This window comes from Apodemus sylvaticus, chromosome 3, assembly GCF_947179515.1.
Source record: "Apodemus sylvaticus chromosome 3, mApoSyl1.1, whole genome shotgun sequence".
NCBI classification, from domain to species: domain Eukaryota; kingdom Metazoa; phylum Chordata; class Mammalia; order Rodentia; family Muridae; genus Apodemus; species Apodemus sylvaticus.
The window spans coordinates 121,743,762-121,765,797 of record NC_067474.1 but is presented as its reverse complement, the minus strand read 5'-3'; the positions used below and the strand labels follow the sequence as shown (position 1 = coordinate 121,765,797).

Here is a 22,036-nt window from a genome sequence, read left to right as displayed (position 1 = left end):
TGCGTGTACCAGATGCAGCAGAGCAATGAAGGCACTCTGCGAGCAGCAGCACACACGGGTGTCCAGCAGACGACAGCTCATTTAGTTGTTATGATTTAAAAATCTCATGCAATCTTAGTTTTAAAATAGATATTTTGAACTCAACATACTTTTCTATTCTAAAACCTCTACTTCTATGAACCTATGAGCATTATGAGCTTATGCATTTAATACGGGTTTTGAGGTTTGTTTTTTTTTTATTAGAGACACTTTCTTCTCTTTGGGAAGGGGCTCCTCAGTTTCAGAGGATAGGTACAGCACAGGGAAGCGGAGTCCTCTGCTCTGTTTGCAGTCCTTCCTGTGAGCAGTTAGTCACTGGCATGCACACCCCCCCCCCCATACTCAGCAACAATTTAGTGAAAATCAATTTTCCTCAAAGGAACAGGTATTTATAGTATTAGTTTTAAGGTTTCCTGGTAGACAGTGTAAACTAATGACCAAAGTTCAAGAAAATTATGATTTTAAGAACTTGCAAAAACAAGTACTTTTGGAAGTTATGTTTTCCACATATTTTGTACATTTGAAGCAAAAGAGACCTATTGAAGGATTCAGTTACTTTACAGCCCTAAAATTACACTGGAGTATACTGTTTGTAATCAGCGCTTTGGTTCTAAGATAATGCACTTTAGGGACTTTGTGATGAGCTACACCTACTGCTGGCATAGTCTTGCTTTGCTAGGTGATCTTAAATACAGATGATAAAACTACACCTTAGCTTCCTAGAAACATCTAATCAAAAGCAATAAATCCAGTTGAAATCATAAGATGGAAAATTTAAATAGGCCAAAAACTTCCAGACAAAATTCCAAATTTTGTTTTGGAATATTATACTTATTTTCAAATGTCCACGTTATATATGGGCATATTTCATTTTAAAATTATTTATTAAATATTTTCCTCTTTTAAACCAGCCTGTCTTTTCAGAACAATGAATATGTAACATCGCCATGCTCTGAACATTTAAGCAATAAGTGTAACAGAAGAGGGATGACTGTACACTCCAAATTAGATTAGAAGAGTACACGTCAGGGAAAATCCATGTTTCCCCTCACTAATTATGATATTTGCTATGCTCAAATCTACTCGAAATACATATACTAATCAAGATACCTGTTATCCATTTAGGCATTATGATACACTAAGGCTGCTTAGTTACTGATGTGAACAGACCTCTGTAGGATAACACCAATTCATTCAAGGCTTTATCGTCTACTAACACAGTGATTAGAGGGATTGGCTTATGAGCAGAGATATCTGCACCCAGACACTTCCCTTTGTTTATGCTCTGCTTTCCTGATTAAGTGTACCTAGCATCTCATGTGTCTTACTTAAAAACCTGGAAGCCACTACTTTGTCTTTTTAAACTACTGTAATAATCTGTACACATGAAAGAAGTAGTGTTTGGTGAATTAAATATATTCATTTAAAGCTACCTTTAATGAGGTAAGTAATTGCATTTGGCTGAATGATTGCATGTCCCCCAAATTCACCCTTTGAAATTTTAATTCCTAGTGTATTGCAGGGTATTGGGGTTATGGGAAATGATTAGGCCCTGAAGATGATGAGCTCATGAGGTGGACTGGTGGTCTAAGTGACTTCAGAGAGCCCTCTCACCCTCTGCCTGCCAAGTGAGGACCCAGTGAGAGCGTATGAACAGGAGTGGGTTCCCATCCGACACCGAGTCAGCTGATGGTTTGATCTGGGATTGTCCAGTCTCCACAACTATAAGCAATGAACTGCAGTCGAAGCTAATTAAGTCTATTGATTTATTATAAAACCTGGATGACTAAATAAAAGATAATAAAGTAATAGAAAATAATAATTGCTCTAATTCATTTAATAGCCTTCTTAGAACTTGAAATAGTAATGTTAGTATGCTTCTTGACAAATTCTTCATAAATCTGTTAATGGCAACACATACAATTTAAAGAAATATGTATTTAATCAAGAAAGCTAAAGATAATTCACATTATAGACTTGCAAAGCTTATAGAGGAAGGCAAGGAGATGTCCAACACAGGATTTCCTAATTCTTTTACCTAGATGCTAATTTGTGAGTAAATAATGTATAGAGGTATAAATGGGGAAAAAAAAATTAAGAATTTTCAAAGTTTAAAAAAAGTTTCACTTTGTTTTTCTGCATCAATTTTCTGGTAGATCATCCCATAATAAAACCTTTCACTTGTTTCTGGTGTCTACCAAATGAAATGGAAGGATATGGTGTTTCTTACTTCCAAGTTGTAGAGCACTCTGAAGGTTGACATGCCTGGAGCAAAAGAGCGAAACAAACTTTCCAAGATGGAGCTGGCACTTGGCTGATGCTGCTGCTTTGACGAAAGTGACGGAGACTTTGAAGACTGGGAGCTTGTTTCAGAGAGCAAAGTTTTCTATGTTTGGAAGAGCAGAAAAAAACACGTGTCTTAAAATCACACTTAAAAGAAAAGCAGATCGCAGTGCTTTGTGCTCTCTTCCTCTTTAATATAAGCCACGATAATAAAGTTCTCCAAAAAAACAAAAAACAAAACAAACAAACAAAAAAAGGCCTCTAAAACCACCTAATTCTCTATTCACACACCATCCAACTCATTGTACAACTGGGCTCGGTGAATGGTGGTCACACATTTCATGAGCGCCTTGGGACTGCATTTTTAGAAATACTTGCAAAGTCATTTTGTTTCCATGTTTACATTTTATGCTTAACTAGTAGTCTTGAGGATTTCTTTTCAACTGATACTAATGATGTTTTTCAAAGTTATATGCATTCTCTCTCGAGTTCTCTCTTAACACCTAAGCCTCAAGTAACATGTTGAGCAGATCCAAATTTCAACTACTAAAATATCAAATAAAAAACTCAGTTTCAACAATTTTGATATAAATCAATTTCTTCTGAGAATGTAATCGAAGAATATAACATAAAATAGTTGATATGTAAATCTCTTAGGGAACAATATTTTAAAAATTAAAACAAAATGAATTTTATTATTTTTCATTTTTACTCTGCAGTGCTAGGGACTGACCCCAAACCTTTGTATAAAGGCAAGTGTCATAATACCCAAACTTTATCTTTTTGAGACAGGAGGACCCTGTTAAGTCATTTGGTGTGACCTCAAACTCAGATCTTTCTGTCTCTGCCTCCTGCGTACTGGGATTACACAGGCAGGCACCAACATGCTCAGCCAGAATGAACTTTAAGTGTACTTGTGAAAAAAAGTAACGAGTCTGTTATGTAAGACTTCAGACCTGGGGTGATCAGATGCAGGGAGGCATCTTCTGGGAACACAGAGGTCCTTGGACTCAGAGATCTCCAGTGGAGTCAGGAATGTGAAGCATGAAGGACTGTCCTCCCAAAGGAATGGGCATGTAAAATGTGCAGTCTAAACGGCTCTCACATTATCTGCATACCCATGGCCTCGCCCAAGCTCCCATGAGGAGAACCAGAGCTAACTAATAGCTTTCCACTATCTGTATGACTGAGATCAGACCAGATCCTTCCTTAAGCCCTTAGCTAGTACAGGCAGCATTGCTCTAGAACCCATCTTCTTGGAAGAAATGACATGTATCCTGAGTTGAGTTTCAATGTAATTACATTTCCTTGTGCACTAGGAGATTATATTACACCAGGAAACATTTTTTTTCCAAATTATACTGTGTTTAAATTTGTTGACAATAAATTACTGGGCATCAGACTCCCTGGGGTCTGATGCAGGTTGATGAAGTCAATCCAAGTTTTCATTCTTACCTCTTAGTGCATAGCCTGACACCTGCAGAGGCCCTCTCAGCATCGACAAGAGAAGCAACTCAACACATTGGAACTACCTGACCCCTGAACAATACATCTCTTTGGGTGTCAGTTTCCCCTTTTATACTAGGAATACAGAGAAGATGATAGAAAAACCCCTTCCTAATACTCTATCTCATAATTGGATCTGTTTGGACCTTTTACAAAGCAATACAATAATCTGATTTTAACTTATGGCAAGGGTATTTTTCAAAAAGGAGAAGTATTATAGAAAGATGATATATATCATAATGACCTTCATAGGATTCAGGTAATGTTTTCAATGAATCACAGCACAAAATTTCAAGCTAGTTAAACAACTATTAAAGATATGAATACCTTTCTGCCTAAAGAATCCAGCTGGTCAAGGGCTTCTTGAATGGCCGGATCAGTGGGTATCAAGAGAAGAAGCTTCCGTACTCGTAGAGTTATCCTGAGAAAATTTCAAAAATAAAATAAGTTTCTTTAATTTCTTTCAATATAAACTATAACTTCAGTTAACAGGCCTTTTAGTATAAATTTATATACTACTATGAAATAAATTTAGTATATATATTTTAGATATATCATGAATTACTTTTCAAGTAAGATTGCTTGGCTCATTAACTTTAATAACTTGCTTTCAAGCCCCACAAATGCATGCATTTACCTTGGCTCCTCTAGATTGGCAAGTTGGTACAGCATGTCAAACACATTACATACAAGTGCCATCACCACACCAGGGAGAGATTTCTCCTGAAGGAAAAACATCAAATATAAATATATACTAGCAAAAGAATTTTCTTTTTTCTAACCAGACTTACAAAAAATACTTGTTCTGAGAGGTTGGCACTACAAAGTTTGAGGGAGACTGAAGAACAGGGTGAAGGTCACTGCCTTCCAGTGGGTATATCACTCAGTCAACACTTCCCTGGCTACCTGCTGAGCAGGAGTGAGGTAAAGGGGCGAGGGTAGGTTCCTCAAAGAAAGCAGGTAAGAAGCTTATCAGTGGCTTTCTGGAGCAACAAGAGAATGAAAGAGTTGGAAACAAACTGAAGTAGTATCTGTTTGTACATCTCCTCACATCCTGCACACAGGAGGATGGAACTCAAGGTGAAAATAGTTACTCTTGTTTTAGATAAAGATCAAGGAAGACAAAGTGGACAAAAACCACAAAAAAAGAGGTTCAGATGGAATTAAAGTCAAGATACCTGGTCACAGGGCACAAGAAAAGAAATGACATCATTATAGAATATATTTAATGTAGAAGAGTTTTAATAAATTCAGATATATAACTCTGAATTCATTAGATAGTTTAAAGTTGTTGAATTAGAAATCACCATTTATACTGTTTTTGTTAACTGTCAGGATACACTGAGATTTCTTCTGTTCTTGTTAAGAAGGACTATACATCTGAAGTGCTCTGTACTATCTATAGTGATAATGTTGTCAAGACGAAAGAATCAAAGACTTTACATATGGATTAAAGGACTAATAAACACACATCTTACAAACACTTTCACTTCACATGCAATTCCTCTCTAGACAGTAAAACCCTAAAGAACAGAACACCTTTCTTCAGTTTTGTGTCTCTGATGCCAACCTCAGTCTTAACTCAGAAAATTATAAACTGATCAATTATCTCATGAAGTCATTTAAGTATTGACTGACCTAGGTCACTGTTTCGTGTTAGGGTGGGGCACCAAAAAATAAAAAAAATAAAAAAAAAACCAGCTCGGTCTTGTGGAGCGTAGTGTTTTCTCAGAAGACAGTAGATGAAATGGATGCTAACAAGAGAAGCAGGCAGACAAGGGACAGGAGCAGAGGAAGACCAGAAATGGCCGACACATACGCAGGACATCAAGGACGACTGACCAACTAGCTACTATTTGAGCAAAAGCTGAAGTGAGAATAAGACAGCTCGTGAAATGTTAGGAAAGAACACTTTTGGCACAGGCAATTAAAGTTCGGGCGCCACTGTACCTGAGGGCCCTTAGCACTGCAGCTCTAACAGTGTGAGAGGAGGGTCACAGCAGAGGCCCTCAGACATGCTCCAGGGGAAGGGTTAGAAAAGTAGACCCTGAAGCTGGGCGTGGTGGTACACGCCTGTAATCCCAGCACTTGGGAGGCAGAGGCAGGAAGATTTCTGAGTTCGAGGCCAGCCTGGTCTACAGAGTGAGTTCCAGGACAGCCAGAGCCATACAGAGAAACCCTGTCTCAGAAAAGAAAAAAAAAAAAAAGTAAAAAGAAAGAACAATAGACATTGAACGTCTCAGCAAGGCCCTAACTTTTGCTTTGAGATGCTCACAATAGAGTGAGTTCTGGAGTGGCACAGTATGATTTTGGGGTACTGAGTGCCATGAAGACTCCTGACATGGTAGAATTCAAACACTCAGGTGAAAGATGATGGCTGCCCTGAACAGTACCGAAACTGTGGAGGCAGAGAAAAGTAGCTGGATTCTGAACACAGGGTAAAATAAAGGTAGACCAAAGATCTGCAGGTTCATATAGGTTTAAGGGAAAGGAAGGCTTTAAGGCAGTGGCTTTTACCTGTGGGCTCTTGACCCTTTCACAGGGACATGTAATACAATCGGAAAACACAGATGATATTTACACTACAATCCCTAACAGTAGCAAAATTATAGTTATGAAGTAGCAATGAAAATTACTGAATGAAAAATTAATGAAAACTGAGGGTCCCCACAACATGAAGAACTGTAGAAAAGGGTCACAGCATGAGGAAGGCTGAGAACCTCTGATCTAAGGGCTCAGGTATGAGCAACTTGTAAGAACAAAGATGTCATGATGTGAGATGGATCACGACTATAAAATGAAAAACTCAGGCCCGAAGGCAAGGAGATGAGAGAGAGAGAGAGAGAGGAGAGAGAGAGAGAGAGAGAGAGAGAGAGAGAGAGAGAGAGAGAGAGAGAGAGAGAGAATGGGGAGCTCAGCTTTGGGTCTATCATCACTGGGGTGTACAGTGGTCAGGAGGGGACACTGAGTGAGTGGAAATCGTGTCTGTGGGCTCCATGCAATGCAATGTGGGAATGAATTCAGAGAAAAGTAAGGTCCAGGAGCAGGCCTGGAAACTCCTGCGTAAGGGGGATGGGGAGGAGCCTGCAAAGATTAAAGACGGGTGCTGGGGAGGGGGGGCATCGAGGACCAGTAAAGGAAGCATTGTAAGAGACCATAGTGCTCCCCTGAACCATCAAGATGAGGACTGAGAGGCAGAGAACACGAACTTGGCCTGGAGTTCACTAAGCACACGAGGCTGTGGCCAGCAAGGCCAGTGACGGATCTGCCTATCTCTGCTTCCCAAGTGATAGGAATATAATAAACATGCATCACCATTCCCTACTTTTTACGTGGCTGCTAGGGACTGAACTCAGCTCCTCAGGGCTGTATGGCAAACACTTTACTCAATGACCTCCCTTCCCTGCGTCTGAGTACTGAAGGACCCAGTGGAGAGATAAAAGCCAATAAATCAACGGAAAAAGATGCCAGCAGGAAGACCAAGTCAGTGCTTCAGGACATCCTGAGACTAAGACTGGGAAGGCATGTATCTTCTCTGCTCCAAATCAGTTCTTAAGTATGTAGTTTGCTGTATTCAGATCTTGCCAGAATAAAGAGATGTGATCACTCACTCAAATCTGTATAGGCTCAAAGCACACAGACAGTAGTTGTTAGATCCCTGTCTCTACCTGCTCCATGGCATAGGATGAACTGAAAACCCCGCTGCTACTGCTGCTGGAGCTGGTTGAGGAGTCCGCAGAGCTTCCGGAGGGGGTCCCACTCCCAGAAGTCTTCACAGTGAGAACTTGTTCATCAGAAAATCCCAGCTGGTGGAGGAGCTTTTGATCTTTATTCACTGTCAGCTGCAAAAGGTTGTTTCTTAGTTACTGAGAGTACAAGAGGAGGAAACTCTTCAACCTGGGCCAACATGCCAACAATTGTTGTTTAAACCCACCAGACTATCGTTTGTAAATATCTGTATGTTGTCCACAGGAGAGCACAGCTGTCTGGCTATCTTCCACCGGACACTGCCTATGGTTTCATTACTGTGAGCCTAGAAAATAAAATACAACACTGGCATGAGAGAATTCATTCACTCACTTCCTTCCATTACTGTCTGGAAGAGCAGTGAGTACTCTGACTGCCAAGCCTTCTCCAGCCTTTTGTCGAGCATCTGCTATGTACTGGGTCCTCTGCTGCCAACTAGGAAGACAGCAGTCTTCTCAACAACAACTGCTCTGGGTGGTTCCCCGTACAGTGTTAAATGCTTTATGCTATACTTTCCTTCCTCCCCTGCATGTATAGAGTACGATCTCGAGCCAGTCCCTGGAAGTCACTTCTATCCCCACCTTGTGAGCTTTTATATCTGCTGCTCTCTATCTGAAGACTGTACTAATAAAAGCAATTACTCTGTTGCTTTTCAAATCTCTGCTTGAACATGATCCACCTCAGGGGTCCATCTTTATCCAATATATTCATGAATATCATCATCTTCAACCAGCTTATTCCCTTTACTTTTACTTATTCTATATAACACTTATCTTCACTTGGCACTGTATTTTAGATCTGTTTATACTCCAAGCTTTTCTTTTGTTTCAGGCTGACTTTATTTTATGTCTGTGTGTGGTATCTGAGCATATGTATTCATGAGTGTGAAACCAGAGACTGAAGTCAAGTGTCTTTTTCTACTGCTCTCCATCTTATTTTTTGAGACATTCATTGAACTTAGAGTTCACTGAATGGCTAAACAACCTCTAGGGATCTCCCTGGACTTTAAGTACATCCTATTCCCTCTGGGTGCTAGGCATCCAACAGAACCTTAGGCTTGCTCGCAGAGATCTCACTCTTTATTTTTAATTTAGTTTTCAGGTATCGGTGGGAACCATCACTTATCTCCACCCAAAACATTCTTATGAAAATAAGATAGGTATTAGTGGGAACCTACCTCTACAGTGAAGGTATCTTTGGTAGACTCGTAGGTTACATTAAGAGTTAAAAGATGTCCATGAAATGAGGCACCATGAGGTAGAATAGTTCGTGGAACTGAGTAAAAGTCCTTGAAAGAGATAAGCCAACTGAGTCAGACGCACTGTGGCACAACTGCACATGCCAACCAACCCATGCTTCCCACCTTGTCTAGCAATACAATGAAGCTGCTCTGAAGGATGAGAGCATACCTCTATTGTGATCACATAGCGCTCTGCCAGAAGAAGCAGTCTCTCGATTATCACAAGTTTTGTTGATCTGTGAGTTACAAAGACAGAAAGTTTTAAAATATGTATGAAATGAATTGTTGATTTCAGCTCAATTCTATTCTATTTCACCAAACCCAGAATCACAGTCCACACTCACTGGTCAGAACTGAAACACTCAAAGAGCAGCCGCCCCTGTCCCTCAGTGAGCACCGCCCCTGTCCCTCAGTGAGCAGTCTTTATGCCTGCTCACAGCTGCTGTGCTCGGCTGGAACACGGGAGATGAAGCCCGCCTCTTCTCACGCTTCTACTCCTGTTTAAACAGCTGTTCCATAAGAGTGGACTAAGTCTCAAGGCCTTCATGTTCACCAATCCGCCAAGAACAAACAATCAGAGAATTTGATGCTCATAGTCTCATAACTAAAATATGTCACAAAATTCTGCAAAAACATGGAATCTGACAATGTTCCAATTTGACAAGAAAATCTGAAGACAAATGGAAACATATACCACTAACACAAGTTGTTAATTGAAAATGAAATCCGATGACGATTTGATCAATGACTCTCAGAGTCTTATCATCTGAAATAATAAGGCTTGAGTAGCTTATGCTCAGTGGTTTCCTCTACTAAGAAACATAAGTCCATGCCAACACCCTCACTTTAAAAAGCTGTTGTCTCAATCACACTGTCCACCTTCCCAAAGGCAGATGAGAAATACCCAAGACCTAATGAATAAGAGCTGTGAGCAACCTGTTCTGAGTCCACCTCAACAAAGAACTAAATGACAGACAGCACTGTGATGGTGAAACTACAGTAGAATAACCCAAACTCTCTAGACTACAGTAATCAGAGTCTAAACAGTTCTTTCAAAACCAGTGCAATGAGACGAACTACAACATTCTTACTAGATTCAACTCTGAAATGCAGTTTATTAACACTATTTAAATAAGAACATTTTAAAAATTATGTGGTCTCTTTAGCTTGCTATATTTGAGATGCAGAATAAAAAGCACTAGAAAAGAGGGGTTAAAAGTATATTCATTTAAAGTAGCAACTGGAAAACCTAATCCAATAGGCCATAAATGACTGATAAATTGCTAAGGAACTGAGCAACAGAACTGAACTCCATCTTAGAAACATTGTCATATTTCCATGCACATACAAAAACACATGCAAACGTATGCACACAAGAATGTGAAAAGCATTCATTCTTATCATGAACTGATTCTATAATCACTCTGACCATTTAAAAATGGGGTCTTGTCAGGACTAGGTTTCATTCCATCCCTCCATATTAATAAATTATAACATATAATACTCAGCACATTTTTAAAAAAACAGATTTTAAAAGAATCTTGGAAAGGACATTATCTTGATTACCATGTGAGTGAGTGCCTGTGTGTGTGTGTGTGTGTGTGTGTGTGTGTGTGTGTGTGTTGTCTGTCTGTCTGTCTGTGTGCACATGTAATATCTCAACAAGTTAAAATATACACACTGCTTGGGGAATAAAAAAGGACTGTGCAAGTATCTGCCAGTAAAGAGCAGCAGAGGGATACTCGGAGCATTAAATCCTAATGATTAGGGTATGCATAATCAAAGTAGAAAAAAGTAAAAGAAAACAATGTGTCTACAGGGCAGATGGGTAGGTACAAGCACTACTGAGGTGACTCTAGTGATGACCTGCAGATCTTCAGGGCACTGATAAAGGTGGACTTTAGGAAACATACAATTAGGTTTCTCCAAGACAGAACAGCTTGCAGAATCTAAGGATCCCAGTGAAGAGATGTTGGGGAGGACATGGTGTAAACATTTTAACAATGTTCAGTCTGTGCTGTGTGTGTGTTCAGTTTTGAAGCCACTTACCTATACGGAGACTGAACTGACGTTGCCACAGTTGGCATGGCGGTTGCAGTGAGCATTTTGGTTGCTCGGGTCACAGCGTGTGTTAGAGTGGGGCCTCCGAGTGCTGAGCTGGCTGCCTGGGAAGTACAAAACACACTCTGTGTCTGGGTATCTCGCCCGGGTCTTTGACGTTAAGGCTAACTTCTTGTTGCAAAAGCTGCCCTGGACTCTGCGAGGTACTTAGCAGGGTCCCTGGCCTCTAGCCACTGGGTGCCACCCAGACTCTTTCCAGTTGTGACAATCAGAGTCACCAAATAACCTACGGGAGGCAAAGTAAGAGCCAGCTGAAGGCTGAGATGGCTCAGCAGATGAAGCTCTTACCAAGATAAAACCTGAGCAAGCAATCCCTGGAACCTGAGGAGAAAGAAGAACCAACTTCATAAAATCTTGTCTTCTGACCTCCACATATGAAACACGGGATGTGAATCCCTCCTGTGCCATCACACACTCGCACAAGCAAGTAATAAAAGAGCTAGTTGAGATATGTGAATACTTATATTGTACTCCATATAGAACTTAAATATTTGAGTCTTTCATGATGACATATTTGTAAGGAAGTTACAATTTGAGGAATATTGTATATAGTATAGAATAGTACATGTTTGCCATGATCAATTTATTAACATCTGGGGACAATGGCATTTATACTTTTAGAATACCCCGTTAGCTATAAAACTTAAGCACAGATTTCAACCGAACATTAATCTTCAATGATTTAATCATCACAATGGACCTAAGGCGGTAGGCACCTAAGGAACAAAGACTGCCAACATCATCTACTTCTAAGCTTCCTGCTGTGGTTTCAAAAAGCATTTCTTGTATAAATTATGTGAAGCATGGACACCCTACCACCAATGTGGAATCTATGTACAATAGAGGGTTCCTTATGTTGAGAAGTGGGAGCTAGCTAGATGGACAGACAGGAAAGAGTGGGGGGGGATGAGATAGAAGGTAAGATTTTATACAGACTGTAACTGCATGCGTGCGTGCGTGTGTGTGTGTGTGTGTGTGTGTCAACATGAATGTGCATATGTTCATGAGTACATGTGTGAGCTTGTGCATGTGGAGACAGAATTTAATACCAGCCATCTACCACTCTCCACCTTGTTTTTTGATACGGGGTCTCTTCACTGAGCCCGAAACCGCCACGTGAGCCTCCCTGAGAGTCGCCTCCAGTACTGGAGTCACACCCCCAGAGCAATGCCAGCCCCTAGTTCTGGATGGAGTTCTCAGGATTTGCAGCAAGCACGTAGCCCCTGACCAACATCAGTGGTCATCCCTACTCCCAGCACCAGGACATGGCACTTGTGATCAATTCTCCAATAGTACCTAACACAAATATCAGCATCCAACAGTCATCTGAAGACAGAAACTTATAAAAGGGGGAAAGAACTCATTTTAAAAAAAAGCAGTTAATAAACTTTTACTCACTTCTAGTCTTGTATAGCAATCAGCAATGAATTTCTTATGTAAAGACACCGAGTCCTGAAAGTTGGACGCATATGGAAAATAAAATTAAACTTTGGCATTTAATTGTAACCATTAGTCAAGACAAAATACCAAAAGAAATCAAACTGGAATACAGCAAGGGTCACGACTTACCAATAACAAAACACATACTGTTTTACATTTTTATTTCTGAGTAACTTTCTCCTTGGACACTCACCTTCTTTAACCTGGGGTTTAGATTAATGTAGCTGTAGTTTATGATTAATTGAATAGCTTCATTAGCAATTTCTTCATCAGGTGATTCCATGGCTATTTTCCAAATGAAATCCATTCCTACCAACTCCAACTTTTCTACATACTGTGTAAAATTAAAATGTATATAATTAAACTTAATAGTTCACTACTATTACAAAATCACAGGTCATTCTTTTCTGCTACATTATTGAGTCTGAGCCTCTGTTTAACAAAATGAAGACCACTATGTCAACACCCTATTCACATGAAAACCCACCAGAGATAACAGGCATCTTCCATGGCATTCAGAATAAGTGCAGGGATGTTTCTCTAGATAGTCCTGACACAAGAAAGACATCTACCCAGAGAAGCTAATCAATCAGAAAGTGAAAAGGCTACTGATTTTGGGGACCTGCTCCAGCCCTTCCCAAAGCACAGTTAGAAAGAGTAGGATACAGGGCTTAGAGTATCTTATATATATCCTGAGTACTTCAGGTAGCAGGGCCTAAACACCAGGGACTTAGAAAGGATCAAATGCTTGTTTTTCAGTCTTAAGGTCCTATGTGAATATAAGCGCTCTGTGTCTCTTCATTCTCCTACGTCATAGTCTGGCCCTACATTGCTCTGCAGTCCTTGCCACTGACATCCTATGATGTGCATCTTCTCACTATCAGGCTCACAGGAGTCGCTGCATGGAAGCCTGCTAGACCAATGCCCCTGGAAAGTCACCTGATAGCACAGATGCAGAGCTGCGTTTACATGAGAGGTATGAAGAGTGGGCAGACTTCCTACATGCTGGGGATGGGAGGAGAGGGAAGGGGAGGGGAGGGGAGGAGCGGGGGGAAGGGGGGAGGCAGAGCTGGTAATGCAGCCATAGGGGCCTTCAAGGGAGCCTCTGCCAGTAATGCCCAAGTAGGCAGGTAAAAAGACCTCCGTATTTAAACAAACATGTTTATCTTTCAATCCATTAGAAGACAGTTTTTTTCCTTCTGAATATCAAGCTATATCAAATATTTCAATGTATCTAGATTGAGAAAAAGATACATACCAACTGAGCTCCTTGTCTTTTCAATCGATGATCACAGAGATTCACATTTTCAAAAAAAGTCTTAAATAAGTTGAAACCTAAGAGTATAGAATGCCAGTGAAAGCCATGCACTCAGACACAGATAATCAGTGAAAGACTAAAGTGACGCAGACGTGAAGGATACAGTGCTCCTAGTGCACGTCTGCTCCATGGTGCAGACCTGCAGTCCCAGAACCCAGAAACTACAGACCAGCCCAGGCAGCCCACCCAAATCTCATCTCAAAAAAAACAAAGACAACTTTTAAAAAGCACAAGCAAGCCATATATCTTTAATCCTCCACTTGGGAGGCAGAGGCAGACCTCTGTGGGTTGGAGGTAGACTGGTTGGTTTACATAGCAAGTTCTAGACCAGACAGGGCTACATAAAGAAACCCTGTCCTTAAAAAAAAAAAAAAAAAAAAGACTAATAAAAACAACATCCCACAATCAACAGAAGAAAAAATATATATAAACTAACTTAATCAAAATTTAAGACTTTTGTGCTTCAAGGGACATTATCAAGAAAAGGACACAACATACAAATTAGAAATTTTTACAAACTATGTATTTGCTAAGAAGCTAATACCCAGAGTATATAAGGAGCCCATACAAGACAATGGTCTAATTACAAAACAGTCAAAATCATAACTAGACATTTCTCTAAGGAACAAAAAAACCAGTCTGAACAGATACTCAGCATCATTCATTATCAGGAAAACGCAAGTCAGAACTAGAGGGCATAACTCACCACCCACCAGGATACCTTTTAAAAGGCAGATAAATGAGAAGTATTGACAGTGAGGAAAATTGGAACCTTTATACACTGCTGGTGGGATTATGAAATGGTGCAGCTACTTTGCAAAAACAGTTTGGCAGATCCTCAAAGATTATATCTCATGGCAATGCAACACTAAAATTTATAACCAAAGGAAATGAGAACACAAAAAACTGCTATATGAATGTTTATAGCTTAAAATGACAGTAACAAATAAATGCTCACTGACCAATGAATGAAAATAAAGGGACATCTACAGTGAAATATTATTCTCCTAAAGTGGCATCACAGCCTGGGTGTGTCTTGAAAATATTACTCTTCAGCCACAATCAGAGAAGCCAGGTAAGAAAGGTCCCAAATAGTATATATGATTCTACTTGTACCAAACTGGCCAGTCCATGAGGGAAAGAGATTAAAGGCTGGGCAAGGGCAGATTGGAAAGTGGCTGCCAATCGGTGCAGGGCTCCTCTTTGTGGTTAAAAAGATTTGGGATTAAAAAGGAGTTTAAACAGTTGAGTCAAGCTGCACATGGGAGTGCACAATAAAGGCTGCTGATAGCATATTTACAAAATGGAGTTTTATGGACTTCAATACAATAACTCAGCTAAAAGAAACAACTGAAAGGAAGCATTATGTACCTTAATATATCTTTGCCTAATGAATCATATTTATTAAGGAATAGCAGAAAGATATTTTGGCAATTTAATCTATTAAGCTATATAATTTTAAAACTCAGTAAGATACCAGGTGGTTATATATGTGGAGAATTACAAACTGTTCAGCTGCTTCTGAGAAGTAGGATTAAAGTTAAGAATAAAATCTCTTGCTCTAAAACTATCTAAAGCAAATAATTGTAAGCTTTCCCTACCATTCATAGTGATTTCATACGACTCCAACTTCAGAATCTTCTCCTTGAAGAGCTGCTGCTGAACGTCGCTCTCCAGATCATGCTGCCCCTTTGTAAACCACTCAAAGCACATCTGTGGATGAAGACAGAACTGCCTAAGGCTGCCACAATCCACTGCAGATGGAAACACAGGGCCGTCTGGACAGTAAAAAGATGTATGCAATACTTCTGACATCGTCTAACTGCTCAGATGACACAGGGAACTGAAATGTTTGGAGCTCAGGAGAGCTTTCTTTCTGCTGGTCATGAAAACATGCACTCGCACATCTCACTGGATCTTAGGCCTAAGTCTTCCTGCTAGCATTCAGGTGAGCCCTGCTGTATGTCAGGCCCAGTACTAAGCACTGCAACACACTCAGTCCTTTCACTATACCCAGGAAGTAGCTATTATTATTTTGTCAAATGAGAGGAGACAGAGACTCACTCTTAGCAAGTGCAAATGTTAAATAAGTGTTTCCATTTTTACTGTAACTGTTCTTGACCCATGCTTTTATTTCTAGGGGTACTACATCTTTAGGAACTAAGTTTTTAGCAGTGATTTAAAATTTAGTCTCACAGGAAAGAAGAAAACTAAATTATACCACAATTCTTCAGTGATATTCATTTTGTTGGCTTTAGTATTGTAACTAGAATTAAACAAAATGATCAGAGAGCCCACACACTTATGTCTACCATGGATGTCTTTTAAGACATTTTTTTCCTTGTACTCACAGGCCCTAGTCTGCTGGTCAGTGCTGACATACATAGAGCCACAGCAAACAGGACTTAGAACACAGACGACGTGAGACCCATGAAGGAGGGTGGCGCTTAGTGCAGTGTCACGAACCCACAACCTCATGCCTCACCTCCCGATCTAACTCGCAGACATCCTGGCCAGTCACAAGGCACTCCCAGATTTCTTTGGCTCGGTTCCACCCAAGATACAGTGTAGCTTCTTGTAAGAAAAATGCCAGAAATTTCAGATGTGCCTCTAAATACTGAAAAGAGCAATAATGCAACTAGTCAACTCGTGTAAGGCATTCATCCTAAAAGAAATATTACAATAAAATTCTACAAAACAGATTTAGACAGAACACTTGTCATGTAATTCATGATAAAGGAAATATGACAAATGGACTTATCAGCCAATAACTCAATGCAGCAGAAGCAACCTCAAGTATATTACAAAGTCAGCTGACTGTAGACATGAATCAAATTCAATTCCAGTAATCTCAAAGGAGCCATCATACTCACAAGTGATGAAATTAAGTTTTATTTCTGGTAGTTTTTTGGTTTTTATTTCGTAGAGAGCAGGTCTTACGTTGAATTCTAGAATGCCCTAGAATTCAACCTATAGAGCCCACGAACTCACAAAATCCTCCTGCCTCATCTATGGCGGCAGTTCTCAGCCTGTGAGTTGTGACCCCTCTGGAGAATCAAAGGAACTTTTCACAAGGTCACATGTAAGATATCCTGCACACCAGGATATTTACATTATGATTCATAACAGCAGCAAAATAACAAAATTATAGTCATGAAGTTGTAACAAAAATAATTGTATGGTTGGGGGTCAGCATAACATAAGGAACTGTATAGTGTCTCAGAATTAGGAAGGTTGAGAACCACTGGTCTAAAGGAGTCCTGAATTACAGATGGGAAGCACTATACCCAGCTAAGATTGTTTTTAAAAAAATTAGCCATCAATTGATTTGAAAAGCAAAATGCATGATCTACAGAGTTAGCAAGTGTTCCTAAGAAATACTATTTTTCTAAACTTAATTTGAAAATATAGTAAAGGCCTGGAGAGACAGCACAGTGGGTAAGAGCACTCATTGCTCTTACAAAGGGCCTGGGTTCAATCCCAGCACAGCACCTACATGGTGGATCACAATCACCTGCTACTCCAGGTCTGACCTCTGTGAGCACCAGGCCCACATGTCGTACACATACAAACATGCAAGCAAAACACAAATTAATAATCTAATGAAAAAAAAGAAAAAATGAAATTATAGTTAAGATTTAAAACCATTCCCTCATTACAAAGATTGCTTTATAGTTGTACCCAACAAATATTTGTTTTACAGTTCAAATAGAAAAAGTTAATCAAATCCCAAAGCCGCCAAACACAGACACAGTGAGTGATACCTCCCGGTAAGTATAGCGGCCATCCACCAGGGTTAAGCCGGTTAAGCCTCCAGGTCCAGCCACAGCTGCTGCAAGTCGGTGACAAGCTAATAAGCTTCCCGTTACCAGTTTGACTATTTCAAAATTTTTCTTCAGGTCTTGAATAATGCTCTAAACAAAAGCAAGAGAAGTGAAAGCGTCCTGAGAATCGGCAGTCGTTTGTTGTTCTATACAGTATAGCTCTTATTTTAGAATGTAGCCCCAGAGGAAAGAGCAAACACGAGATTATTTCTGACAGTTAATAAATAAAATCAATCTGGTATTTACTAGGGAACTAAGACATTGCTACGGTGCATCTAAGAGAGAAATGACTGTGAAGAGTTACTGCACTCTGTGTGCTCCTGGATCCACCCCCAAATCCCTGACAGCAAGGAAGCTCTTCCTTTACCTTCTCCTTAGACAAGTAATCTTTTTGTAATAGAAAAGATTCATTTTAGGAATCTTTTCAAAATTTGGAACTATCATTAATGTTTTTAAAAGCTAGCCTAGTTATCTTAGTAAATTAAGCCATCAAGAAGAGTTAGGACTATATCAGAAGAAAGACCTCCTCCGAAAGAGTTCCAAATGATTAAAAACCACAGACATTACTAAACGTTACCAGTAAGATGCTACCAATGCAACAACCTTAGCCATGCTTGCTTATTACAATTACTGTGATAGGCTTTGCACATAAGGATCAAGAATAAGTTCCTACCTTGTCTTGCTTTTGATAGGTTTGTTTTATAAATGAACGAGTGATTTCATGAAGCTGGCGTAAAGCTGGAACCACCCAGACAAACTGCGGACTATTAAGTTGAGGTGACTAGAGAGTTAAAAAGAAGTTACATTAATTAAGTTTACAACTAAATGGCAGTCATTTATTAGCTATAAAAAATGTTTGAGTCAATTATTTTACTGTTACACATTCTATAATTTTCTCTTTCATATTACTTATTTATAGCTTATCTCCATGCAAGCATAATTCAGCTTTCAACTTCTTACTCTGCATGCAATCTCCTAAGGCCAAGAACTGCAAACAGGAGTGGATGTGAAATGACAGTAAATGTACAGGGGGGCATCAGCAAAAAACAGACAGGGAATTAGCAACTTCAGAGGACAGATTAAGTAGCACAGGGCTGCTAAGACATGTTGTATCAAAAAAATAAATTGATGGCAAAGCTAAACACCGACCTGGCTAGCAAGCAAATGGACTATGAATATGGCTTTAATTAATGATCTGATCAAAACACTGGCAATGAGTTAAGTATTAAAGACAATATAACCTGTTTCTATTTCTATCTAAGGCACACTGCCTTAATAACTAACTACAGGGCTTGGGTACAGCTCCAAGATAGACACAGCCTAGCGTGGGTGAGCTCCTGAGCCCTCCTCTAACACTTCCCTGACTCCACCCAGCCCTATTACTATTTTCATTAATTATTAAGGATACTTTACTCAGACTTTACTACACTTTATTTTCAAAGCACTTCAAATATACTATTTCTGAAACTTGTACAACAATCTGGATCTTTGTGTTGTCAGATCAAAGAATCTGATAAGCATGAATTAGCCCTTAATCAATAGCATCTCTTGAACTGTAAGCTTTCATAATAAAACTGCTATCAGATTAAATGCTATTAAATCAACTGATCGATTATTAAAATCAACTGATCAATTATTAATCAAAATATCAATTAAAGCCTTACTATTTATTTAAAAGGCTAATTTTTTTGTTTTAAGTAATTTTATCAAATCTTTCCACAAAATGAAAACCCTGTTGAAAGAAAGGATAGTAGTTTTAAAGAAATGCACCTACTACTATAGGTTACTTTGTACAAACTAATTACTACAGCCAAACAATACATTCTCCTCACCTAAAATATATAAGCCAAATAAGTTACCAAATAACATATTTCCCAAATTTTAAGACACATTTCTATGACCTTTACTACTTCTCAACTTGATACTCCTTCAATTATGCCAACAGACATTTACCAGCCACTAAACATTAAATGTAAGCTTTTATAACTGTCTATTATCTTTGTATATACAAACTTACCTATACATAAAAGACATTTTGTTCATCTACCTGTTATCTGAGTTGAGCTGTTATTTAGTATAGGCAGTACCAAACAAGGATGGATGGTCTATAAACTGAATTTAGGTTACTAATTTATTTAAATGTTACTGAAACATACCATAACATAGCACGACTACTCTGATGTGACTGTCAAAGCCAGAAGCTACCATGCAGATAGCGCCCTTGTGTGGCGCTCTCACTCAGCACTGGTATCTCTGCCTTAAGCTGTACTCTAATTCACAGAAGCTGCTTGACCTATACTATTCAGCACTCAAAGAAAAAGCTGCTTTCATGAAAGAAGATGAGCACACAAACCTCCCGGTGCTTCAGCATGGCTCAAGGACTGCTGGGGATGTAACTCAGTGTCAACACACTTGCCTACATGTGCAAGCCCAGACTCAATTCCTAGTACCTCCCATACCACAGATTTCAGGGAGGTCCAAATCACTACTACAGGTAACGATAACCAGTGTATAAAGGTGAAGTTACACATAATCGATAAAACAAAACAGCTTCATTTAACCTCTGGTGCTGGTCTAAACAATGGCCGGTAAATGGAAAATGAACTTTTTTCCTTGGTTTCAGGGCAGAGTCTCAGATACCTCGGCTGGCCTCAAACACACTATGTAGTTGAAGATGATCTTAACTCTCTGAGCCTCTTGGCTCCATCTCCTGAGCACCGGGATTGCAGATACGTGTTTGCCTCATAGTGTGCTAATAGTGCAACTCTCATTCGGTCTTCTTTATGCCAGGTAAGCATTCTGCCGAGCTGAAGTTCAACCCCAAGAGGGAGTTTCTGTCTAGCTTCTCTATAAACCCAGTAACTGCAATGTAGGCTGCAACCTCTGGCATCTTCAAATCATAGAAATAAGGTATATATTGAAGGCCAACTTCTTCTGAAGTTAGCCAGAATATTTTTCTAAAACAAAGTTGTAAAGACAATGAGGGAAACTGTGAATCTTATATCTGGACTGACACCTTCCAAAAGGATACAAAAAATAAAATATACATAAACCCTTTAGCAATAAGCAGATACATTAAAAACTATTAATTATGGCTAGTGGAAATTATAATTTGAATAAATTAAGAAAATAATTCTATAAATTGGGATTTAAGAATCATTGCTGATAAAATCTGAGTGTTAGTAATCAGGAAACCATGTTAGCCATGGTTATCTATGGTATTATATTGTTAAGTTACAAGAACAATTGAAGAGTCCTCTGATTGCTAAAGTAATCTGTGTCTCTTTGATGACGATACTGAATTCAATATGCTCTCCAAAGCAGAGTGACACTAACGGAAGCTGCGAGGCTCAGCAGGTGGCTGCAAACCTATGTTTGCATTATCCTCCTCCACCTATGAAATCCAGGACAGTCACCGCCTCAGCAGGTAGACACTCTGTTCAGACAGTCTCACTATAAAGCCCACTGGCTTCCTATCCCTAAAGGTAGGGATCTCTGTGTCCTTAGGAGACATAAGACCTAAATCCACTCCAATTTTTCTGGTTGTTTAAGTGCCTCTAAGCACCTAAATAAAGGTTCATATTCTTCTAAGTTCTCTCTTAGGGCTACACATACCCCACACCCCCATTTCCTTATCTGTATTGCTTTTCCAGTTTTAGATTTTTATCTAGAAATAAAGTAAAAAAAAATTTTTTTTATACAGGAAGAAAGTCTTTAAGCAGATTTGTCTTCTCTACTACCAGCACCACTGAGACTTCCATACTGAAGATGCCTGGCTGGCTTTACTGTCTATTCTATCCAAGTAAATCACGTATATACAGATCAGCTCTTACAATCTAAAAACCTGAGTTCTAAAATTGAAAGCTCTTTTGAGTACTAATATTATGCTCGAAACTTTTCTTATTTTGAATTTGTGATGCCCAACCAGCAATGTCTATGTAAATATGCTAAAATCCACAAAGCTCCAAACTGGAAACACCAGAGGTCCCAAGCATTTCAGACAAGGCTTATTCAGCTTGTGTAAATACAGCAATATGGATCTTCCTAGGGTAGAGGGGAGGAAGAGGAGGGAAGTAATATTTACCAGAAGCCTGCTGGGTGCTGTCAGGAAACCTACAGACAGCCTAAGGAATATGAAAACACCACTACTGGAGAAAACATTTCTATTTGTTTAGTAATTATTTTTTGGATGGACCATTTAAACTTTTAACTGAAGGAAATAAGAAGTGAAGTAAGAGACAAAGGGTCGGGGCGGACAGTAGAGGGTATAAATGAAGCAAAGGGAAGAAAGAGGACCAGGGGAGCTGAGGGGACCTTGGAGAATCTGTAGAAATAAAGTCAGAGTTTCTGAACATGACAGTGGAACTTGGGAACTTGGAGTGTCAAAAGCAGCAGGACGGGAATCAGTTGGGGAAAAGAGGGGGCTGAGGGCAGGAGGGGAGTATATCTTTCTTACCCTTCGCTTAGTTTCTGTGTAGCCTGGCAGGGAGACATAATCCCCAGTCAGCCCACCTTGCT

General features: G+C 39.5%; 1 protein-coding gene across 3 annotated transcripts in view; it reads right to left on the bottom strand.

Moving 5' to 3' along the window:
• The window catches only part of Usp24 (ubiquitin specific peptidase 24), a 134,664-nt gene that overhangs the window by 57,214 nt on the left and 55,414 nt on the right, over window positions 1-22,036 (bottom strand). For all 3 annotated transcript variants that reach the window (XM_052176890.1, XM_052176888.1, XM_052176889.1), the window contains exons 17-31: window positions 18,192-18,299; window positions 17,459-17,608; window positions 16,180-16,311; window positions 15,296-15,407; window positions 13,635-13,711; window positions 12,570-12,710; window positions 12,335-12,388; window positions 10,865-10,980; window positions 8,985-9,051; window positions 8,753-8,863; window positions 7,763-7,861; window positions 7,497-7,670; window positions 4,466-4,551; window positions 4,156-4,249; window positions 2,270-2,425 (exon numbers count right to left, since the gene is read on the bottom strand). In XM_052176890.1, coding sequence (XP_052032850.1) covers window positions 2,270-2,425; window positions 4,156-4,249; window positions 4,466-4,551; window positions 7,497-7,670; window positions 7,763-7,861; window positions 8,753-8,863; window positions 8,985-9,051; window positions 10,865-10,980; window positions 12,335-12,388; window positions 12,570-12,710; window positions 13,635-13,711; window positions 15,296-15,407; window positions 16,180-16,311; window positions 17,459-17,608; window positions 18,192-18,299 — 1,677 coding nt within the window. The remainder of the gene's footprint in view (window positions 1-2,269; window positions 2,426-4,155; window positions 4,250-4,465; window positions 4,552-7,496; window positions 7,671-7,762; window positions 7,862-8,752; window positions 8,864-8,984; window positions 9,052-10,864; window positions 10,981-12,334; window positions 12,389-12,569; window positions 12,711-13,634; window positions 13,712-15,295; window positions 15,408-16,179; window positions 16,312-17,458; window positions 17,609-18,191; window positions 18,300-22,036) is intronic.